The 21,038-nt window shown below is 44.7% G+C and overlaps 1 protein-coding gene across 4 annotated transcripts in view; it reads right to left on the bottom strand.

Moving 5' to 3' along the window:
- Positions 1-21,038, bottom strand: part of cenpe (centromere protein E) — a 28,055-nt gene that overhangs the window by 806 nt on the left and 6,211 nt on the right. The window contains exons 16-54 of one of the 4 annotated variants that reach the window (XM_080882239.1): positions 20,215-20,578; positions 20,082-20,138; positions 19,707-19,874; positions 19,525-19,599; positions 19,368-19,439; positions 18,881-19,012; positions 18,559-18,736; positions 18,325-18,479; positions 17,744-17,890; positions 17,369-17,548; positions 16,685-16,801; positions 16,423-16,593; positions 16,187-16,333; positions 15,708-15,929; positions 15,431-15,505; positions 15,225-15,338; positions 15,027-15,143; positions 14,790-14,930; positions 14,418-14,639; positions 11,781-11,942; positions 11,397-11,630; positions 10,312-10,545; positions 9,058-9,174; positions 8,796-8,966; positions 8,560-8,706; positions 8,069-8,302; positions 6,996-7,217; positions 6,828-6,914; positions 6,384-6,464; positions 5,684-5,803; positions 5,408-5,590; positions 5,112-5,321; positions 4,624-4,836; positions 4,232-4,435; positions 3,781-3,957; positions 3,585-3,685; positions 3,351-3,448; positions 3,090-3,225; positions 423-790 (exon numbers count right to left, since the gene is read on the bottom strand). In XM_080882239.1, coding sequence (XP_080738365.1) covers positions 423-790; positions 3,090-3,225; positions 3,351-3,448; positions 3,585-3,685; positions 3,781-3,957; positions 4,232-4,435; positions 4,624-4,836; positions 5,112-5,321; positions 5,408-5,590; positions 5,684-5,803; positions 6,384-6,464; positions 6,828-6,914; positions 6,996-7,217; positions 8,069-8,302; positions 8,560-8,706; positions 8,796-8,966; positions 9,058-9,174; positions 10,312-10,545; positions 11,397-11,630; positions 11,781-11,942; positions 14,418-14,639; positions 14,790-14,930; positions 15,027-15,143; positions 15,225-15,338; positions 15,431-15,505; positions 15,708-15,929; positions 16,187-16,333; positions 16,423-16,593; positions 16,685-16,801; positions 17,369-17,548; positions 17,744-17,890; positions 18,325-18,479; positions 18,559-18,736; positions 18,881-19,012; positions 19,368-19,439; positions 19,525-19,599; positions 19,707-19,874; positions 20,082-20,138; positions 20,215-20,578 — 6,353 coding nt within the window. The remainder of the gene's footprint in view (positions 1-422; positions 791-3,089; positions 3,226-3,350; positions 3,449-3,584; positions 3,686-3,780; positions 3,958-4,231; positions 4,436-4,623; positions 4,837-5,111; positions 5,322-5,407; positions 5,591-5,683; positions 5,804-6,383; positions 6,465-6,827; positions 6,915-6,995; positions 7,218-8,068; positions 8,303-8,559; positions 8,707-8,795; positions 8,967-9,057; positions 9,175-10,311; positions 10,546-11,396; positions 11,631-11,780; positions 11,943-14,417; positions 14,640-14,789; positions 14,931-15,026; positions 15,144-15,224; positions 15,339-15,430; positions 15,506-15,707; positions 15,930-16,186; positions 16,334-16,422; positions 16,594-16,684; positions 16,802-17,368; positions 17,549-17,743; positions 17,891-18,324; positions 18,480-18,558; positions 18,737-18,880; positions 19,013-19,367; positions 19,440-19,524; positions 19,600-19,706; positions 19,875-20,081; positions 20,139-20,214; positions 20,579-21,038) is intronic. The other 3 variants (XM_080882240.1, XM_080882241.1, XM_080882242.1) reach the window with 3 other exon arrangements.

The raw sequence follows: 21,038 nt of genomic DNA, 5'->3' as shown, positions 1-21,038 counted from the left end.
GACAAGGCTGATTTTTGCTTGTTACAAATACAAAAACTGCATCTCTACTATGGAACACTTTAAAATATAGAGTTCTATGTTTTAAAACACTAAAATAACAGGAGTAGCGTTATTCCTCCTGCTATTATTTTGGATTTATTCTCAAATGAAAGGGACCAGACCCCACTGAACAAGGTGGCCATGGCAGAAGAACATGTTACTGTGATTCTGAGAAGACCGGTGAAGTGCCATTAACCCGTGCTTCTGTTAGTATACCCCAAGTGACTGAACCCTACATCCCCACATGTTGTACGTTGTTACCCTGTTCTGGAGCTGCTGTTTCAGGAACACGGGAAACCTCTGACAAAACAAACGGCCAACATCTTTATGATATTCTGAAGCTTTTGAAAGAATGTGACAAAGTAGCCTACGCTGCAGTTTACCTGGAATGGTTCCAAGGCTCGAGTTGTCGAAGAACTGCTTGGGACAGTTTCGGGACAGTGTCTCAGAGCTTCCGCCCACATCAAAGAATCTGCTTTTGGGGGATTCGAGGAGAGAGGCCTTTGGCGAATCCAGCAGCTTTCTGGGTGACTCCAAACCCTTCCTGGGAGTGTCCAGGAGCTTCTTGGCAGGTATCAAAAACTTTTTAGGTGAGCTCAGCAGGTTAGAGGAGTCAGAGGTCATGGGAAAGCCCCTCTTGGTGGGAGTGCTAGGTGACTGAAGCTTGTCCTCTTCCACTTTGTTCCTCACCTTTAGTTTGATGGCTCTGTTCTTCCACTTGGTAATCTCAGCCTGCTGACTGGCAACCACACTGATGAGAAAGGAAGTCTGTGATTAGAGCTCGACTTCAATTTTTATGTCACAAAGTGATAACTATGGAATGTGATCTGTGTTTGTGCAGTGAGCGTTCAAACCAAACCACCATCAGGACAGCAACGGGCTTCATCTGAATGACAGTTTGTCTAAATATCTGATCAGATCTTAATCCTAGTGACACAACAACTTGTATTGTTGTCTTGGGAGACAATAGCACTGTCTATCAACTGGAAATAATTTGATGACTATTAATGTTGCTAAACCAGTTTCAGAGGATAACTGTACGGCAAAACCAATTAGAAAGAAACAGAAGAGAAAACTTAAATAACACAAAAAAACAACAACAAAAATCCCAGAAACGTGAGAGATTGAGACACAGTTTGTAACATTGTTCACGCTTAAGGAAATGCTTAATCAGCAAAAAAAATGCATATGAACTTGAGTGTCATCCCATTTTTAATCCATAAGGTTTGATATGAGGTCAGGCGAGCCTTTTCAGTTCTTGCCTGCCATTAAAGATGCAAGAAGCAGCTGCAATATTTTCCTAAAGGGTGGACACGATCATACACGTCTTCAGCCCACGCGACAGCCACGTACAACGCACCAAGTTACAAAAATCAAGAGGTGCACGATCGGCCGATGCGCCACAAAGAAGGATGTGATATCTTCAAATTAGCTTTTAATGCAGCAGTTATGTTAATATGAATCATCCTTGTTGTATAAATAAATATAATGCAAAAGGTGGCGACGTGCTTTACACCAGCGGTCCCCAACCCCCGGGCCTCGGACCGGTACCAGTCCGTGAGTCTTTGGTACCAGGCTGCGAGAGTTCAGGCTCAGGTGTGAAATGTATAGTTTTCAGGGTTTTTAATCGGTTTTCAGCGTTATTTTGTTATCATTTACTCTGTTTTCCTTGGTCTTTTCACGTGTGTTATGAATAAATTCTCTTTTTTTCGGTACTGGTACTAGTTTTATTTTGTTGTATTTATCCGCGACACATTAAAGGCCGGTCCATGAAAATATTGTCGGGCATAAACCGGTCCGTGGCGCAAAAAAGGTTGGAGACCGCTGCTTTACACTACTGCAAACAATGTTTTTGGATTGTGCTTGTTTATCTAAGGCTTGGATGCAGCTGCTCTCAAGCTCTCTATGCACTGTTCTTTCAAGCTGATCTGAAGGTCACATGAAGTTTGGTCTACCACTTTATGGCAGAGTTGATGTCGTTCCCCATTTTTGTGTTAATACCAGCGACCCGTTGTTTCACAAATGTTTGTAGAAGCTGTCTGCATGCTTGGATGCTTGATTCTATACACCTGTGGCCATGGAAATGACTGAACACCTGAATTCAGTGATTTGGATGGGCGAGTACAGCACAGTGCAGGTATAGATGATATTGATGGAGCAATACAGGGACATATGCATAGACAGTACAGAAGTAAATATGGAAAGTAGCATTTTAGATTCAAGATCTTATACCAGTTCAATGTTTCCCTGTTTGAGGGAGTTGTTCTACAAATGTTACTCCTTTACCACAAAAAAAAGAAAAAAGAAAAGTGTCTTATTGGAACAAATGGAGATTTACACTCAAACAGATTTGATATCATTTCACGGTAAAATAATAAAAACTCTGAACTTCAACATGCATTTAAAATGGGTCAGTCAGCTTTAAGCTAATTAAAGATGATTGAAGGTTAATAATGCTATACTGATGCTATTATATTAAGTTTTAATGCTGCTTCCATATGCAGACAAAATGTCTGCATATGGCACTAAAGCATGACTAATCAAATGGGTGGTTATTTATCAAACAGGCAGCAGTGCATTTGTATTTTTACAGTTCACCATCAAATTTCCAATCATTATAATGTAGGATTCCTCAGAGTGAGTGTTACTGTATGTCAGATTTACAAATGACCTGCTGCGTGTGCTAAAGAAGGCACTGCAACGTATGCAGATGGTAGTACAATCTGCTGATAGTAGAGAAGAGAAATTAAGAAAACACAGCAAGAGGAATTGCTGTTAATCACTCAGTGGGTTTCTGAGTCAAAGAGGGGGCTAAAATGTTTGATGTTGTAGCCGACCAAACACTGTTACAGTCAACTCGAACCAATAACAGTTGCTAAGACGGGCATTTCAGTCATCATGTCCATGATAGCTGGAAGAAGAGCCACAGTAACACAAGCTGTGTGTAGAATGTTAATGATTCCACAGCAGTAAACATCACTCAAAGTGTTTTCTACTTTAAACACACGTAGCGATTGTATCGGTTGCAAAGACAGTGCTGATGCCGTTACCTTTCCAGTTCTGTGATTTTCATGTGAAGCTGGCTGACTTCCTTCTCCAGCTTGGATTTCTCCATCAGAATACTGCTGCTGACCACAGAACTCCTGGGGTTGGTCAGTCTGGCATGAAGGTCTTTACCCTGCAAGACTGATTCCAACATGAATGCATCATTTAAACATGCTCCTCTTTCAATGGTTACACCTGAATTAGTTATTCATCGGTCAGATTTCTTTGTTTGTTAGCAGATATACATGCACAGCGCTGACACTTACATGACTCTTCTCCCTCCTGTTGGGATTTTCTCAAAGTCTCTTTAAGCTTCCTCAGTAACTCTTCTTTTTCCTCCAACAGTGTGTTCATCGCCTGGATCCTGGAAGACAGAATGCCGGTCATTAGAGTCAGCAGTCCTGCAGCAGGCCACAGGTCTTGACACCACTGACCCTGAAAACCACAGTGGAGAAAAACTAACAAACAAAAGTGTAAGAACGAATTCAATAGCTCTTTACTCTCGTTTGTGTTCGTCGGATGCTGAGCTGAGCTTCATCTCCAACTGCAACAGCTTGGTCTGAAGCTTCTCCAGCTCAGCCACACTGGGTGATGATTTTTTCTGAACCAAGGAGGACAAAGATCATCGTACCAGCTACTCATTCGTCAGATAACCAAACTGAAGTGCAGCTGCGCTGTTATATGAAACCAACAAACCTCAGATTCTCGAATTTTGCTCTTCAGAGCTTGTATAGCGTTCTCTTTCTCTTCAACTAGTGCACGGTTGTCCTGCAGCTCAGTCTGCAGGAGTTGTGTTGCCTCTTTGTGGTTGGAAACTTTGGCATCAGCTTTGATGCGTGCCTCCTCCAGCTGCTCAGTTTGAATATGCAGAGCCTGAAAGTGAAACACATTCTTCATTATTATCTGTGGCTCTCAACTTCACCAAAACAAACAGTGCATTGGTCGGGGACTAGTTTGGGTGGTGAATGAATCCACCATTGGATGCTCCGATTTCTAGTAGCAAGCTGGTGTCTGTAAGCGTGTGTGTGTGTGTGAGAGACTGTGTGTTTTCATGGTAATGAAGGAACACATCACCCAGTACTAACTGATGTTTCAACTGCTTTGAACAAGAGAAGGAAAGAAATAAGAAACCGTGTGGCAAACACACTTTCACTTTTTCCTCTGCGTGTTTCAGCTGAGAAGCTAGCTGCTGGGTTTCCTTCAGCAGAGCTGCGACTGTCAGAAGCGCTCCCTCCTCCAGCGCCTGCAGCAAAGTGGAACTTTTGCTTTTCACCTCCCTAAGGTGAGACGCTGCCTCAGCCTCCAGCTGTTTTAGCTCTTCAAACGGACCCTTCTGCTCATCAGTGATACTCTATGGGAGGTAGGTGGAAAAAAAGAGCAATGCGGTAAATATCATTTAAAAGATTTCTTCTAATCCAAACTAACCAATCCCCCCAAGCAGTCTGTGATGTGCATCTAGATTAAGAGCCAATCATTTGATTCATTCTGAGAGCTGGAATTATCCATTCAGAGAAATCTTTGTCAAACACGTCAACTGACCTGCAGAAGACATTTCTTGCTTTGTATCCCCGCCGTTCTGCGGTCAGACTCCAGCTCCAGGATGCTGTCCAGCCCACTGAAGCTAATTGGCTGGTTGGTGATCAGGACCTGCAGCTGCTTATTGAACTTGAATCGTTCTTGAATCTCATCCTTCAGCTCATGGAGGTAGGAGGTCATGTGGTCCCAGAGCTTGTCCAAAATGCTGCTCATTTTCTACAAAAATCAGCAAAGTCACCATAAAGTACCAGTGATGGAGAAGTGGATGCACATGAACAGGAGGGAGTAAAATCAAATCTATCTCCAGCTTCAACAAGTAACAACCTTTGTTGCAAGACTGACAATACAGCTTGTTATACACCACGTGACTAATAATGATAAAGTAGACACCAGAAAAGTACAGTCTTCTTCTCAACTTCTCAGAAGCTGGTTTCTTTGAATGGGACAGAGAGAGCGTCCAAGTGTTTCAGGGGGCAGGGCAGAAGGCTCACCTCCATGTAAAGTTGCCTCCTGTCCAGCAGCTCAGGCAGTCTCTGCTGCCACAGTGCGTCAAAGCCCTCGACTTGAACAGAGTGGCTGGGCGCCTGCGCTCTGCATAGAAGCACATCCTGCAGCCGTCTCTCCTCGAAGACGGCCAAGTCGTTTTTCACCAGCTCCTCAAAAATGTTCCTGTAGCCAAGTGCCTTCACACGCAGCAGCTCCTGTGGGAAAAGGACCAGAGATGACTTCATTCAAAGACCAGCATATTTAGGAAATTTTGTAGTACAGTCAAACTACAGCCAGTTACTTGAATTTTTCTGAGATTTTCATCAGTTGACTGTCCCAGCTGAAAGACCGCATCATAGGCATCCTTGGTGGCCTTGGGAAGAGGATGCTTCAGGGAACGCCGCTCCCTCAGGCCCTTGTCCTGAGTTATATTGTCATAACTACAACAAGTGTTTATGAATTGCTGGAACCTTTTGAAGGACTCCTATAATGACAAGAACCAGGTAGCATCAGAGTTATGATCACACTGCATGCTAGAAAGACATTTGAGCTGCAGAGCAGTCAGTGAAGCCGTTACCTCAAGCTGTGTGTCTTGCAGTTGTGACGACAGCAGCTCCTTAGCCCCGCTGGTGCTCAGCTCTGACCTGCTGAGCTGCTCTCTGAGAGCAGAGATGGTTGCGTTCGCTTCGCTGAGCAACTGGAAATGAAAATAAAATCACAGTCAGCATTTAGCCATCCTCAACTTTATGCCAGCGATTTATTCTTGCGTGTAATTGACATTCCAGCTTTTCATCTGCGTAGAAACTCTCTATTAAAGAATGTCACTTCTGACAAGCTAGCTAAAATATGAGATTCCCTCCAGTCCACCTAAATATAGTGCCTTTCTACTTTACCTGAGCTCTGATGAATGCATTCACACACGTTCACACCAGTCAATCCAAGTCGGGAATAATGGAAAAGGGGCATTATTACTGCAGCCCACTAGGGGCCTCAGTTCACAATTTGGGAACCACTGTTTTACAGCAATACTGAACAGAGCACCATGTTTGTGTCCCTGCCATACAAGACAGGAAGTATCAGCACTCTCCAACTCAGTCCTCAGCTTTTAATCATAAATGGACTGGTGCTTACATCACACGTCTCAGTAATCCACACACTATGTTCAGTGTCTTGCCCAAGGATAATTCAGCATGCAGATTAGAGGAGCTGTGGACTGCATTATCATAATCCAAAATTATGGTTCTAAAAAGAGGAAACAAATGAGAGCAAAGACTCACCTGCTGCACTGCATCTGCTTCACTTTCAGCCTGAGCGCGTCTTTCTGTGTGCATTTGAACTTGCTCTTTAAGCTGCAGTATCTGACAAAAACAGAGCAGGTCGAGGTGTGAGCATGCAACACAGCTAACAACAGTGCTAACTGGGATGGAACCCATTTAGACCAATGGAAAAGGTTTTGAAAGTGGGGCTCATCCATGTTTAGAAAAATTGTCAAAAACCACCAGCTGGAGGATCAAAAACCGAGAGCACTCAGTAAATCGACATGCACTTCTTCGGTGTAGGCAAGGCTGCAGAGGTTAGGATACACTTATGCAGGGAATGCCGACGTGCATTTGTAACATTAAATGTGTGTCAGTGGTAGGTGGTCGGGCTAGCTTCCCCACAGCTTTCATACTAATGTAAGCATCCACAGTCGAAACAAGCAGAAAATGACTGGGACCTACGTCTTGTTGCAGCTTGGCTTCTTGCTCTCCTCTCTCAGGCTGCTGCTGCATGTTCAGCTGACTCAGCTTGTCCTGGATGGCTGAGATCTGCAGATGAATGAGAAAATGTGATCAAGTTTCCAGGCTGCTCTTCCTGTTCTCGGTCACTTTAGAATAGCACTAATTTACCATCTGCATCCTGTCCTCCAGCTCTGCCCGGAGCTGCTGCTTCTCCTGCCTCAGACCCTTCAGGATCTTCTGCAGCTCGTCTCTCTCCTCGCTGACAGACGTCACTCTGCACAGCAGCTGCTCCATCTCCTCTGTGGAGGTCTGAGTGCTGAGCTCCTTCTCAGACAGCAGCCGTGCTCCTTCTGCTTCAGCCATTTTCAATGCATCGGTCAGAGTCCTTATCTGTAAAAGACACGATTGGCTTTTTCACTTAAATGAAATTTCATAGATGTTTACAGAAGCAAGATAAGACATGAACCTGCTGATTTAAAGAACACAGGCAGATCAATGACCCTGTCTTTCTGCACAAACACAACAAGTCCATGAGACAGAAACGCAGCTAACGTTGCAGTACAACACCTCCCAGTGAAAACTAGGATCTACGGACACTAGAAGACCGACTGAGAACCTCCTGAGGTCAGAAAGTATTGTATTGCTGTTAGCAGCGTGGAATAAGACAGGGACACGTTCGTCACCAGTATTATTCCTTACGGTCACATGGATGGTTGGAAGGACAGAAAGACATCAATCCAGTGGACAAGGTGAATACCAGCGAGTCTTACAGTAATAATCAAATACATGAAGTACAGTAGAAAGCTACTATTGGACTGCTACACCTGTATCAGTCCTGGGAGAATCACTACACTTATTATGTAGATGGATCAGTGAAACTAACAGTACGGAGTCTGAAAATCTGATGAAGCTAAAAAACACCAAAGATGTTGTTTTTCTATGAAGGAGCACATTTTCCTCATCACTGTGCATGTGTTGAATTTACTTCTTCATCACAGTTGATGTGGACAGTAATATAGGTCTATATAACACACATCACTGTGTAGAAAAGAGGCTTCATATTGTACCATAAAGACAGCCGCTATCAACATGCAATTGGCAAAGGACAGAAGGAAAAACTCCCTTTTAACAGGAAGAAACCTCCAGCAGAAGCAGGCTGAGCAAGGGGCGACCATCTGCTGCCACTTGTTTGGTGGTAAGGAAGAGAAGGAGAGAAGAAAAGCTGGAGCTGTCAATCAGACCTCAGACTGCAGCGTCTCCACCCTGTCCTCCAGCTCTGCTCGGAGCTGCTGCTTCTCCTGCGTCAGACCCTCCAGGATCTCCTGCAGCTCGTCTCTCTCCTCGCTGACAGACGTCACTCTGCACAGCAGCTTCTCCATCTCCTCTGTGGAGGTCTGAGTGCTGAGCTCCTTCTCAGACAGCAGACTGTCTCTCTCTGCTCTCACACTCTCCAGCTCCTCAGTCAAAGCCTTTACCTGTCAGTGAAAACATAAATCTAAACAACCCCAACAAGCTCCACTTGCATTTTGAAGCACACAAAAGAGTTTCATCTGTGCATTCTGTAGTGCTGCAATGTGTCTCTTCCCATGCGCTTAATACTTTATTACTTAAAAGAGGCAGCAGTCACTGAAAAATTGACTTTTATAATTGGGTGTGGTTAGAGATGACATTAGATCGGCACGTCTTCCTGACCATGTATGCTACACAGAGAAAAGCACCCCGAAAGTCTTACATGTGTTTGCAGTTCCACCAGCTTATCATTGTGCTCACTGGGAAGCCCATCCAGCTTCAATATTTGTTCTTCTAGCTCTTTGATCTGCTTCTTTTGCTCGCAGTTTTGCCCCAGGGCCGTCCTCAGTTCCTCCTGATTCACAATCATCTGTAAAGAGAGAAAAAAAAAAAGTTTGCTTTGACACAAACCTGATAGAAGAACAGTAGCACGAAGGAAGAGTAGAAACAGCAACTTACCATTTCCACATTTTCCTGCAGGTCCGTCCTGAGCTGGTCTCTCTCAGCAGTGAGAGAAGCCAAGGTAGCGCTCAGCTTCTCCACATCCTCCGATTCCCTCTGAAAGGTCGTCATCAGGAGAGCCTCTTTCTCATCTCGCACACACTGCAGCTCCTGTGATAGCTTCAGCATCTGTCACATTTCCAGCTGTCACAACTCTGACTCGAGGACTCATTTAGAGTCCACACACTGAGCAACAAGCCTGAAATAACATATCACTTACCTTCTCCCCTAAATCAGACTCTTTCTGCTCATGAGCTTTCACGAGATCTGAATTCTTTTCTTTTTGTGTTTGAAGCTCATCCTGAACAGACGGTAGAACAACCTGCATCTCAGCAACCTGGAAAACAAGCAAACATCATGTAACAACTTATTCGTGTATCGCTTTTCACACATAAAAGTCACAAAGTTCAAGTACAACACAGTTCATATCCGAACAGATAAACATGTCAGCAGAAGGCCTCATAAAACGGAAAATTGTTTTTTTCATGCTCATTAAGGTGAGGTTAGAGACAGCAGTCTAAGCAGAGGAGCCAGACCTCCCCCTACAACTTCAGTAGCTGTTGAACGGATAAAGTTGTGGTGTACCAGTGGTTAGAAATACTATTATTACTTTAGTACTACTTTAACACAAAGTCAGGGCTGACCAGGGACCATTGCTGCGAGTCACACTGCGCAGCATAAAGGCCCTTTGACAACAGACGTGGCAGCTAAGGATCCAAAATTTGTTGCACTGACCGCTGCACTCTGTCGTTTTTTGCACCAGTTCTAAGTGTACTAGATGCGCCTGCTCCTTGTCGTTTCAAAGCATGGATCTCTCCGACTTTATATCCTCTACAAGAGTTTGTGTTGTATTATCTTTAAATGTTCAATAAAAACATGTATTGCACATTCACAACGAAGAAAGCTTTGTAACTATCCCGACCAGTGAAGAGTGTGTCATTTCCACAATACAGCTTTCCCTCTGAAGTCCACAGAGCTGTTGAAAAGGCTCTGGAGGTCCCTGTGTAAGCACGTAAACCTGTGACATAAAAATTAACTGAACTCTGACATACACAGAATGTTTTCATTCATGGTGATGAAGGAAAACGCTGGCACGTGAAAGGGCATTTACCCTACCAGGACCTGAGGTAAAGCAGTAAAGCACCCCACTAACAGCCAAACTCATCTGTTCTCTGATTGGATTGTTAAGTTTGTGATTTACATGACATTGCCCAATCAGCTGAAAGGAGGAAAAATTGGGTCAAAATTTGTACTCGTAAGTTGAAACTCACACACAGCCAAGGAAGTTGAGTGCAGAGTTTTACACATATAGTTTTTTTGCTTTGTATTTGTAACCAGACCTTAACAAAAATAAATAAATAAATTTTGTTAAAATTCCATTTAACAGGAAGAAAGCAGAAGCAGGCTGAGGGAGGGGCGACCAAGGGGTGAGGGGAAAAGAAGAGAAGAAAAGCTGGAGATGTCAATCACAGACCTCAGACTGCAGTGTCTCCACCCTGTCCTCCAGCTCTGCCCGGAGCTGCTGCTTCTCCTGCCTCAGACCCTTCAGGATCTTCTGCAGCTCGTCTCTCTCCTCGCTGACAGACGTCACTCTGCACAGCAGCTTCTCCATCTCCTCTGTGAAGGTCTGAGTGCTGAGCTCCTTCTCAGACAGCAGCCGTGCTCCTTCTGCTTCAGCCATTTTCAATGCATCGGTCAGAGTCCTTATCTGTAAAAGACACGATTGGCTTTTTCACTTAAATGAAATGTCATTGATATTTAAAGAAGCAAGATAAGACATGAACCTGCTGATTTAAAGAACACAGGCAGATCAATGACCCTGTCTTTCTGCACAAACACAACAAGTCCATGAGACAGAAACGCAGCTAACGTTGCAGTACAACACCTCCCAGTGAAAACTAGGATCTACGGACGCTAGAAGACCGACTGAGAACCTCCTGAGGTCAGAAAGTATTGTATTGCTGTTAGCAGCGTGGAATAAGACAGGGACACGTTCGTCACCAGTATTATTCCTTACGGTCACATGGATGGTTGGAAGGACAGAAAGACATCAATCCAGTGGACAAGGTGAATACCAGCGAGTCTTACAGTAATAAACAAATACATGAAGTACAGTAGAAAGCTACTATTGGACTGCTACACCTGTATCAGTCCTGGGAGAATCACTACACTTATTATGTAGATGGATCAGTGAAACTAACAGTACGGAGTCTGAAAATCTGATGAAGCTAAAAAACACCAAAGATGTTGTTTTTCTATGAAGGAGCACATTTTCCTCATCACTGTGCATGTGTTGAATTTACTTCTTCATCACAGTTGATGTGGACAGTAATATAGGTCTATATAACACACATCACTGTGTAGAAAAGAGGCTTCATATTGTACCATAAAGACAGCCGCTATCAACATGCAATTGGCAAAGGACAGAAGGAAAAACTCCCTTTTAACAGGAAGAAACCTCCAGCAGAAGCAGGCTGAGCAAGGGGCGACCATCTGCTGCCACTTGTTTGGTGGTAAGGAAGAGAAGGAGAGAAGAAAAGCTGGAGCTGTCAATCAGACCTCAGACTGCAGCGTCTCCACCCTGTCCTCCAGCTCTGCCCGGAGCTGCTGCTTCTCCTGCCTCAGACCCTCCAGGATCTCCTGCAGCTCGTCTCTCTCCTCGCTGACAGACGTCACTCTGCACAGCAGCTTCTCCATCTCCTCTGTGGAGGTCTGAGTGCTGAGCTCCTTCTCAGACAGCAGACTGTCTCTCTCTGCTCTCACACTCTCCAGCTCCTCAGTCAGTCTCTGAATCTGTGCAGAAACACAAAGGTCAGTCCAAACTGTGACTTTAAACAGTGAAAGACATGAAAATGGTGGCTGAATGTAACAAAGGGATGCACACAGCAAAACTGCTGACTGTACACATGTTAGAATAAAGCAAGTATAGAAACTTAGTCCTGCCTGGTCTGTGAGCTCTTGTAACTGGAGGGTACTGCCTGCATCTTTGCCACTGTTCGGCCTGCTCTCCAGGTCTGCCTTTTCACTCTTCAGCAGGTTGATCTCATCTTGTAGGATTCTGATGTTCTCCTGAGAAACCCTCAGCTCCTCCTGGTTCTCAGTCATCTGAAAAGTTTTACCCACCATGACTATACAAGTCGACTCTGATAGTTTCAGCAATGCTACGGTTATTCCATACACAGAGAGAAGTATTTTTCTCTCACTGATGAATTCAAAAACTTCTGTAAAACATTGGCTAGAAATGCACGCGAGGACTCAACGCACGGAACAGGCCGTGTGTGACACTTGTAGGGAGGTGCAGGTTACAAATAAAGGGTTTTATTAATGGGTTTGTGGTTATGCCGTAGCTATGGTATAATTTCTTTCTTTGTACAAGATTCCTAGAATTTTTGCCACGAATAACTGATGTTTTAAGAAAAACCACATTAAAATTTCTTCTGTTAAGTTTTTTTAATATAATAGTTAATATGCCTTATTGATCACGATATTGCAGAGAATAAAACACTGGTTTGAATTGTTGAATGGACTGATTCTTATATAGCGCTTCTCTACTCTCACGGAGTACTCAAAGCGCTCAAGACAATATGCCTCATTCACCCAATCACACCCATTCTCACAAGCACTTTATCTACACTTAGTGCTTTTCTAACGACATTCATACTCCGATGGATGCATCGGAGAGCAAGTTGGGGTTAGTATCTTGCCCAAGGATACTTGACATGCAGACTGGAGGAGCCAGGGATCGAACCACCGACAGTAGGTGACCTGCTCTACATCCTGAGCTACAGCCACCCTGCGGTGTGTGCAAAGAGCAGGGACTTATCAACGCGAGCTTATGACCTGCGCTTACTGGGAATTCCTCGTTCATGGGAAATAATTGCAATCCTCAATCCGTATCACGAGTGGGGTTCAACGGGTTACCCACGCCTCTCGGCGAAGGGTAGACACATGCTGATCCACTCAGTGTGGCGCGCGTGCAGCCCCGGACATCTAAGGGCATCACAGACCAGTGATGCAGTTGGCTCTACTGCTCTGGTTTAGGATGGATCTCTTTAAATCTGATATCCCGTCACGATGTTAGAAATTCAAACTCGATAAAGATATCAGAGAACTCACTAAATTAAGGTTGGGCGATATGTAAAAATTTTCCAATTGACAATCGTCAGTCCGATAACCGTTGATAGGTGATATACTTGTGCAGGTGCAGACTTTTTGATAGGCGGAGCAACGTAACAATGTACAGGCTCATATATAACTGACTGACAACTGCTTAATAGGTTACTAGCTTAGTTTTACTGATCTCTAAAATTCCTCCTGAAGTGTTGACAAACGTCAACTACTTCATTAGTTAGTGAGGGGAGGAGCTCTGTGTCTGTGTGAACTTGTGTGTCAGCTAAAGGAGGCAAAGGCAACACAGTTGATTTCAATACTGCTGCAAATAGTGAATGACCACCACCACATCGTGGTAGAGGGGTATTCTAGTGATGCCAGGAGCAATCTCGTTGTGAGCATTGACGCTTGCAGCTTGGCATTTCTCTCCATGCCAGATATTCTTGGGCAAGACACCAACAAGAAGTTGCTATATGAATACATGTGGATATTAGATAGACAGCACTTAAGCATAGAAAGAAAAAAGTGCTTGTATGAATGAGGCAAGTTGTATGAAACGCTTCGAGTGCTCAGAGTAGAACAGCGCTACATAAGGACCAGTCCATTTAACATTTGCTGATGACATACCAAGTATGAATCTACTGAAACAAACAATATATCCAGTGAGATGCTGTAAGTCAAATGCAAACACAAAAGTAGTGCACGTTGATTTGACATAAAAGCAAATTGTTTTTATATAGCGCTTTTCTGTTTTATAGTGTAAGGTAAATACTCTACAATAATACAAAGAAAACAGAGAACCCCAACAATCACATGACCCCCTATGAGTGAGCGCTTTGGTGACAGCTCTGCTGGAGGTTTCTTCTATTTTAACATGAAGTAACCTCCAGCAGACCCAGGCCAGTAAAAACAATCTTCCATCCATCCATTCGCTTCCGCTTATCCTTTTCAGGGTCGCGGGGGGCGCTGGAGCCTATCCCAGCTGTCATAGGGCGAAAGGCGGGGTACACCCTGGACAGGTCGCCAGTCTGTCGCAGGGCTAACACACAGGGACAGACAACCATTCACACTCACATTCACACCTAGTGACAATTTGGATTAATCAATTAACCTATCCCCACAAGCTGCATGTCTTTGGACGGTGGGAGGAAGCCGGAGTACCCGGAGAGAACCCACGCAAACACGGGGAGAACATGCAAACTCCACACAGAAAGACCCCGGCCTGATGGTGGAATTGAACTCAGGACCTTCTTGCTGTGCACGGTGGCACGGTGGTTAGCACTGTTGCCGCACAGCAAGAAGGTCCTGAGTAAAAACAATCTTTAAATTTAAAATTGATTTAAAATCCAACAATTAGGATCATGATGGTGATGGCATACAGGGCAAATATCATACTGTGTGCACTCATCAGAAAACCCAACCGGGCTAAAAAAATAAATACTGAAATTCTGATTTTGGTTAAGCTTTTACCATCTCCACCCTGTCCTCCAGCTCTGCCCGGAGCTGCTGCTTCTCCTGCCTCAGACCCTCCAGGATCTCCTGCAGCTCGTCTCTCTCCTCGCTGACAGACGTCACTCTGCACAGCAGCTGCTCCATCTCCTCTGTGGAGGTCTGAGTGCTGAGCTCCTTCTCAGACAGCAGACTGTCTCTCTCTGCTCTCACACTCTCCAGCTCCTCAGTCAGTCTCTGAATCTGTGCAGAAACACAAAGGTCAGTCCAAACTGTGACTTTAAACAGTGAAAGACATGAAAATGGTGGCTGAATGTAACAAAGGGATGCACACAGTAAAACTGCTGACTGTACACATGTTAGAATAAAGCAAGTATAGAAAATTAGTCCTGCCTGGTCTGTGAGCTCTTGTAACTGGAGGGTACTGCCTGCATCTTTGCCACTGCTCGGTCTGCTCTCTGTCTGTTCCTTCTGAAGCAACAGGGCATCTCTCTCTGCTCGGGCGCTGTCAAGCTCCTCAGAGAGGTTCGTTAACTGTTAAAGGGAAGGTACCCAAATTATTGTTGTAGACAAAAGAGCAAATTTAAAAACTTCATTCATTAATGATGAATGTTATTCAATGTAAGTCACCTGATGTGTAAAGTCCACTTCCTTTTGCTCATAGAGTTGCACACGATCACACAGCTTTTGTTTCTGCTCCTTTAGCTCCTCTTGAAGACACTGAAGTAGACAGTTGGTCTCCTCGACCTGAAAGTAAGAAAACATGGACAATTACCTCCAAGGCACAGCAGGTATCCAGCTTAGTGAAACATGTTGCAGGGAACAAACCTGTAGTTTCAGCTGAGCCTGCGTTTCTTGACCAACTCTTTCGAGATCGCAGTTTTTATTTTGTTCTTTGAGCTGCTCTTGAAGGGAATGCATGAGACTTTGAGCCTCAGCAGCCTAAAAATAAAAGGGGAAAATAAGGTATTTGTTCAACAAATGAAAGACAAAATGTTTGACACTCCCAGTGTGACCAAAAACAAAACCCTCACCGTGACTGTACTACGCTGCAGATCACCCTCCAACTGGCTCTTCTCCTCTGTGACAGCCTGCAGAGCACCCTGCAGCTGCTCAATCGGGGAAAGGAAAGAGCAAGGTTTTTGTTTATTTCTTGCCCCCGAACAGGCAGGTTTGCATGCTGTTTGCTAAGTGACATTTTTCTTATTGTCAAAAAAATCTCAAGATAATGTTTCAGTCTACTGCTAAGCAAACACATGCCTGTGTTTAAAAAGGGGGTGGAATCAATAAATAAATGGACTGATTACAAACCATCTCCACCCTGTCCTCCAGCTCTGCCCGGAGCTGCTGCTTCTCCTGCGTCAGACCCTCCAGGATCTCCTGCAGCTCGTCTCTCTCCTCGCTGACAGACGTCACTCTGCACAGCAGCTTCTCCATCTCCTCTGTGGAGGTCTGAGTGCTGAGCTCCTTCTCAGACAGCAGACTGTCTCTCTCTGCTCTCACACTCTCCAGCTCCTCAGTCAAAGCCTTTACCTGTCAGTGAAAACATAAATCTAAACAACCCCAACAAGCTCCACTTGCATTTTGAAGCACACAAAAGAGTTTCATCTGTGCATTCTGTAGTGCTGCAATGTGTCTCTTCCCATGCGCTTAATACTTTATTACTTAAAAGAGGCAGCAGTCACTGAAAAATTGACTTTTATAATTGGGTGTGGTTAGAGATGACATTAGATCGGCACGTCTTCCTGACCATGTATGCTACACAGAGAAAAGCACCCCGAAAGTCTTACATGTGTTTGCAGTTCCACCAGCTTATCATTGTGCTCACTGGGAAGCCTATCCAGCTTCAATATTTGTTCTTCTAGCTCTTTGATCTGCTTCTTTTGCTCGCAGTTTTGCCCCAGGGCCGTCCTCAGTTCCTCCTGATTCACAATCATCTGTAAAGAGAGAAAAAAAAAAAGTTTGCTTTGACACAAACCTGATAGAAGAACAGTAGCACGAAGGAAGAGTAGAAACAGCAACTTACCATTTCCACATTTTCCTGCAGGTCCGTCCTGAGCTGGTCTCTCTCAGCAGTGAGAGAAGCCAAGGTAGCGCTCAGCTTCTCCACATCCTCCGATTCCCTCTGAAAGGTCGTCATCAGGAGAGCCTCTTTCTCATCTCGCACACACTGCAGCTCCTGTGATAGCTTCAGCATCTGTCACATTTCCAGCTGTCACAACTCTGACTCGAGGACTCATTTAGAGTCCACACACTGAGCAACAAGCCTGAAATAACATATCACTTACCTTCTCCCCTAAATAAGACTCTTTCTGCTCATGAGCTTTCACGAGATCTGAATTCTTTTCTTTTTGTGTTTGAAGCTCATCCTGAACAGACGGTAGAACAACCTGCATCTCAGCAACCTGGAAAACAAGCAAACATCACGTAACAACTTATTCGTGTATCGCTTTTCACACATAAAAGTCACAAAGTTCAAGTACGACACAGTTCATATCCGAACAGATAAACATGTCAGCAGAAGGCCTCATAAAACGGAAAATTGTTTTTTTCATGCTCATTAAGGTGAGGTTAGAGACAGCAGTCTAAGCAGAGGAGCCAGACCTCCCCCTACAACTTATGCAGGGTAGCACAGGTCAGATCAGGCCAGTCGAGAGATGGAACCTTTGCAGCGTGTCCTGGGTACACGCTGGGTTTCCTCTCAGTAGGACCCAGACCAGCTGAGGTGACATCCTTGTCACATGCCTGAAGTGCCTCAGCTGGTTTCTGTTGATGCGGAGAAGCAGCAGCTCTACTGAACTCCACCCCAGTGACTGAACTTCTCAACCCATCTCTAAGACCCCTGACAACATGGCCCCTGAGTTTACCGCGACCCACAAACGCCTCCACCGCAGTAAAGGGGCAATTCACAGATACTCCAGTGTTATCTGGTTGTCCTACATTTCTTACAGAAACACTGACCACTCTCTCACCTTGTCCACGTGTTCTTGCAGCTTCAACCTGAGCTCGTCTCTCTCTGCGGTCACAGATGTTACAGCAGAGAGCAGCTTCTCCGTCTCCTCTGCAAACCTCTGATCAGCAGTGCTCTGCTCGGACAGGAGCTCGGCTTTCTCAGCTCGCACACACCGAAGTTCTTCATTTAACTGGCTGATCTAAATAAATACATACAATTCTGTTTTTGTCATAGCTATACGAATCACAGTCTTCAAGACACTCACATGTGCAGTTGAATGATATCAGCTAAACTGTAAAACTGTATTATCGAATGATTTTAACTCTTTTTCTGTTGATGGGCTAATGGTTGCACATGTGCTCAGCTGTAATAAGAGCAGCTATCAGTGTCATACTTGTTCTTGAAGCTCTCTGCTAATCTCCTCCTCAGTGCTTCTGGAAGCTTCGCTGTCAGCAAGCTTCTCCTCCAAATCCTTGATCAGCTGCTGCACGTCGCTCAGTTTTCCTTCCAGAGCTCCTCGCTTCTGCTCACTTCCTTCAAGCTGAAGGAAAACATGACAACAGTTGTTTGGAAAGCCGTACGTATAAATGTTTTGTCTCTTCAGACATAACTGCACACACTCTGGAGGACTATTAAACTTGATATCATTTTAAGCCCGATCCAGAGATTTTTATCCTGGACGACTAAGCCGACACTTCCCTCAGCCTCACTGAAAGGCTTTCCCTTTGACTCATTATTATATCATATATATTATAGCATGCCTGTACTTCCCAATGTTTCCACCAAGTACACCAAACAAGTACCTGTCCTCACATTTGTCTCAGCAGCTGCAGCAAATGAAGAGCCTAGTAGCTGCTTCACTTTCTATTTGAATAACCTCTGGTGCTAGTTATGACCCTCTGCAAACGTGCTCATGCTCCCCTCCCCCCCAACTGGATGATGTCAGATTGGCTTTAGAGGATATTTGGGCCTCACCTGCTTTACCAAGGCGTCCACTTTATCTGGGAGAGTCTGACATACAGCCAGCTCATCTAGCTGAGCTCTCAAGGCCGTCTCCACTTGACGAGATGCCATCAACTCTTTATTTAGATTGGCAACAGTTCTCTCAAGCTCTATGCTGTCAATCAGATCTGGAGAAGGAGCAAATGTTACGAGGGGCAGGTTCATATGATGGGCTACAGTCTATAAATGCAACACGTGGAAACCTACTTTTAGGCACATTGCCATCTAGCAGAGTGGTGAGCTTTGTGTTCTCATCAAATGCGACATTCAGCTCCTTCTGGAGATCGCTCTGCATCTTTCTGTAACGCGACTTCTCCGTCTCCAGCTGAAAACGCAGACTCTTCACCTCCGCCTCCCTTTTCTCGTGGCTGGCAGTCAGAGTCACCTGGACGAGATCGTCAAGAAGCAGGAGATGCATTAATCGCTTACAGCTGCCATTGTTGGCTCACACTTCCTGGAATATTTTTAAAATGAGGATAGATGTGCTGCAAAAAATAATTTTTTGTCATTTTAGTGTTTGATTACGTACATTCGTCTCCTCCAAAGAAATGCTGCGACTGCGTAGGACAGCCCACTCCTTCCTTGTGTCTCTGCTCAGCAGCTCTGCATCATCCAGAGAGCGGCGAAGCTTCAGCACCTCCTGCACCAAGTCCTTACTGCCCTGAAACAAGAAAACATGAAACAGTTAGCTTGTGCCGTCGTTAGATTGCTGCTGCTTTCAGCACCCTGTCAGCGCTCAGATGGGACATGTTAGCCTGCTAAGACTGTAAGCAAGTGTAAGCAAGCACACTTTGCGTGAGAACAGCCTGGTTTATTCCAGGTTAATGACATAAACTGATATTAAGCACAAACACACACACATCGGTAAGACTGCAGTGTTGGCCCATCTACTGCTCCAGACAGACGGATGCTCGGAGCATGAGGTGCTACTGGTTTCTAACATGTGACAGATGCACACTCCACAGTGTCACATCTACATGATGTTCCACGTCACGTGACTGAAATACTGGCCGTACCAGGTTCTCCATCTCATGTGCAAATTCTGTTTCCTTCTTCTTCAGCTGTTCAGTCAGAGTCTTGATTTCATTCTTTCAAAAGAAGAAACAAAAGCTTAAAGACAAATCAAATCAAAATGTTTCGGATCAATAAACTCTACACGTCCACTCATCTTACCTGGAGCTGCATACGCTGGAGTTCAGAGGACTCAACAGCTTTCTTCAAGCTTACAATTTCATTTTCTAACTCTTTCTGCAAGTTTCCAGAAGCAAAGTGAACATAGTGAGCTGAAAACATATTTGATAAACAGCTCTGTGAAACTTTGTTGTCAGTGGATCTGAGAAAGTTCTCCTCGTTACCTCGTTCTCCTTCCTGCACCCCTCTTCTAGAGATTTGAACTCGTCCATCTCCCTCTTCTCCTCTAGCTCCTGTAATACAGCAGCCTTCTCTGTCTCCAGACGCTCCATTTGCTCTATAAACATGCCCAGCTCCTGTTTCAGGTAGTCTCGCTCTGCAGCCACCAAGTCCTGTAACAGTATCATCCAGTTTAACACCGCTGTAGTTTCCACGTCAGACGACTGCACTGAGGGCTTTCAACACTCCAGTGTTAAGAAAGCTGAGAGTGAGTTTAGAGCAGTGTGCAGCATGGGCTTTGTTTGAAAATCCGTCTGCCCCTTTACAGAAAGCATAGGATATTTGCTGTAACTGCTCTAACCTCTTCACCTTACACTTACCTTCTCTGACGCCAAAGTTTCACAAAGCTGGATGGTCTCAGCAAACTCTTTTCTCATCTGAAAAACAGAAGATTAAGACAAGTGATGATAATGTGACGCTTGGCAGACAGAGCCCGAGTCAAACACAGCATACCTGTTCATTTGTCTCAGTGTCCACGTCACTGTGTTCTCCCAGTTGTTTCTCCAAGTCCATCACTCTCAGCTCCAACGTGTCAGCTTTCTGTGTGGCCTCCAGCCTCTGCTGAGCTTCAGTGTGCAGCAGCGCTTCCAGCGCTGCTCTCCTCTGTTCTCCAGTCTGCACTTTTTCCAGTGCTTCCTGTCTATGTTGCACCTCCGTTTCCAGCTCCAGCTGCAGCTCTGCCACTCTGCCCTTTAACACATCTAAATTTGACAGGGCCGTCTCTTTCTCCTGACTCTCCTGTTCCAGCTGCATCTCCAGACTGGACACTTTGCCTGAAAGTTCTTGCAGACGATCAGGAGACATGAAGTCTCTGGGACTGTAAAAAAAAAAAAAGCAACCGGGACATGTTTATGTTACACACCAGCACACAGTGATGGCGCATGATGCGACGACTCCAGCGGCACTTGAAGTATTAGGGAACAGCTTTATTAAGTGACCGGCGCATTCCGGCTTGTGGCCTTAATCAGGGTCCAGGTGGACCTCCCCCTTTTAATGTTCCTGTACTTACTTTATATTAGCTTATTTGCATTTTGTGTGTAATTTTGAGTATGTGTTACTTTAAGACGTAGAAAGGAGAATGATGTGAAGGAGTCTTCACATCATCAGATCTTTCTCTTCTCCGTGCACCTTAGAAGTAGGTGAAGAAAAATGTGTTGCCATCTATTTGATGAACAACACAAATGTTTGGGGCTGGGGTGACACAGATCTGTCAGACCTCTCAAAGTCATGCAGTTGGTAGACTGGACTTTACAGTGTCCTTCTTCATGGACCACATG

This window comes from Rhamphochromis sp. 'chilingali', assembly GCF_963969265.1.
Source record: "Rhamphochromis sp. 'chilingali' genome assembly, chromosome: 5".
Lineage (NCBI taxonomy): Eukaryota > Metazoa > Chordata > Actinopteri > Cichliformes > Cichlidae > Rhamphochromis > Rhamphochromis sp. 'chilingali'.
Note: the sequence above shows the minus strand (reverse complement) of the source record. Positions and strands in the feature narration are given on the sequence as shown.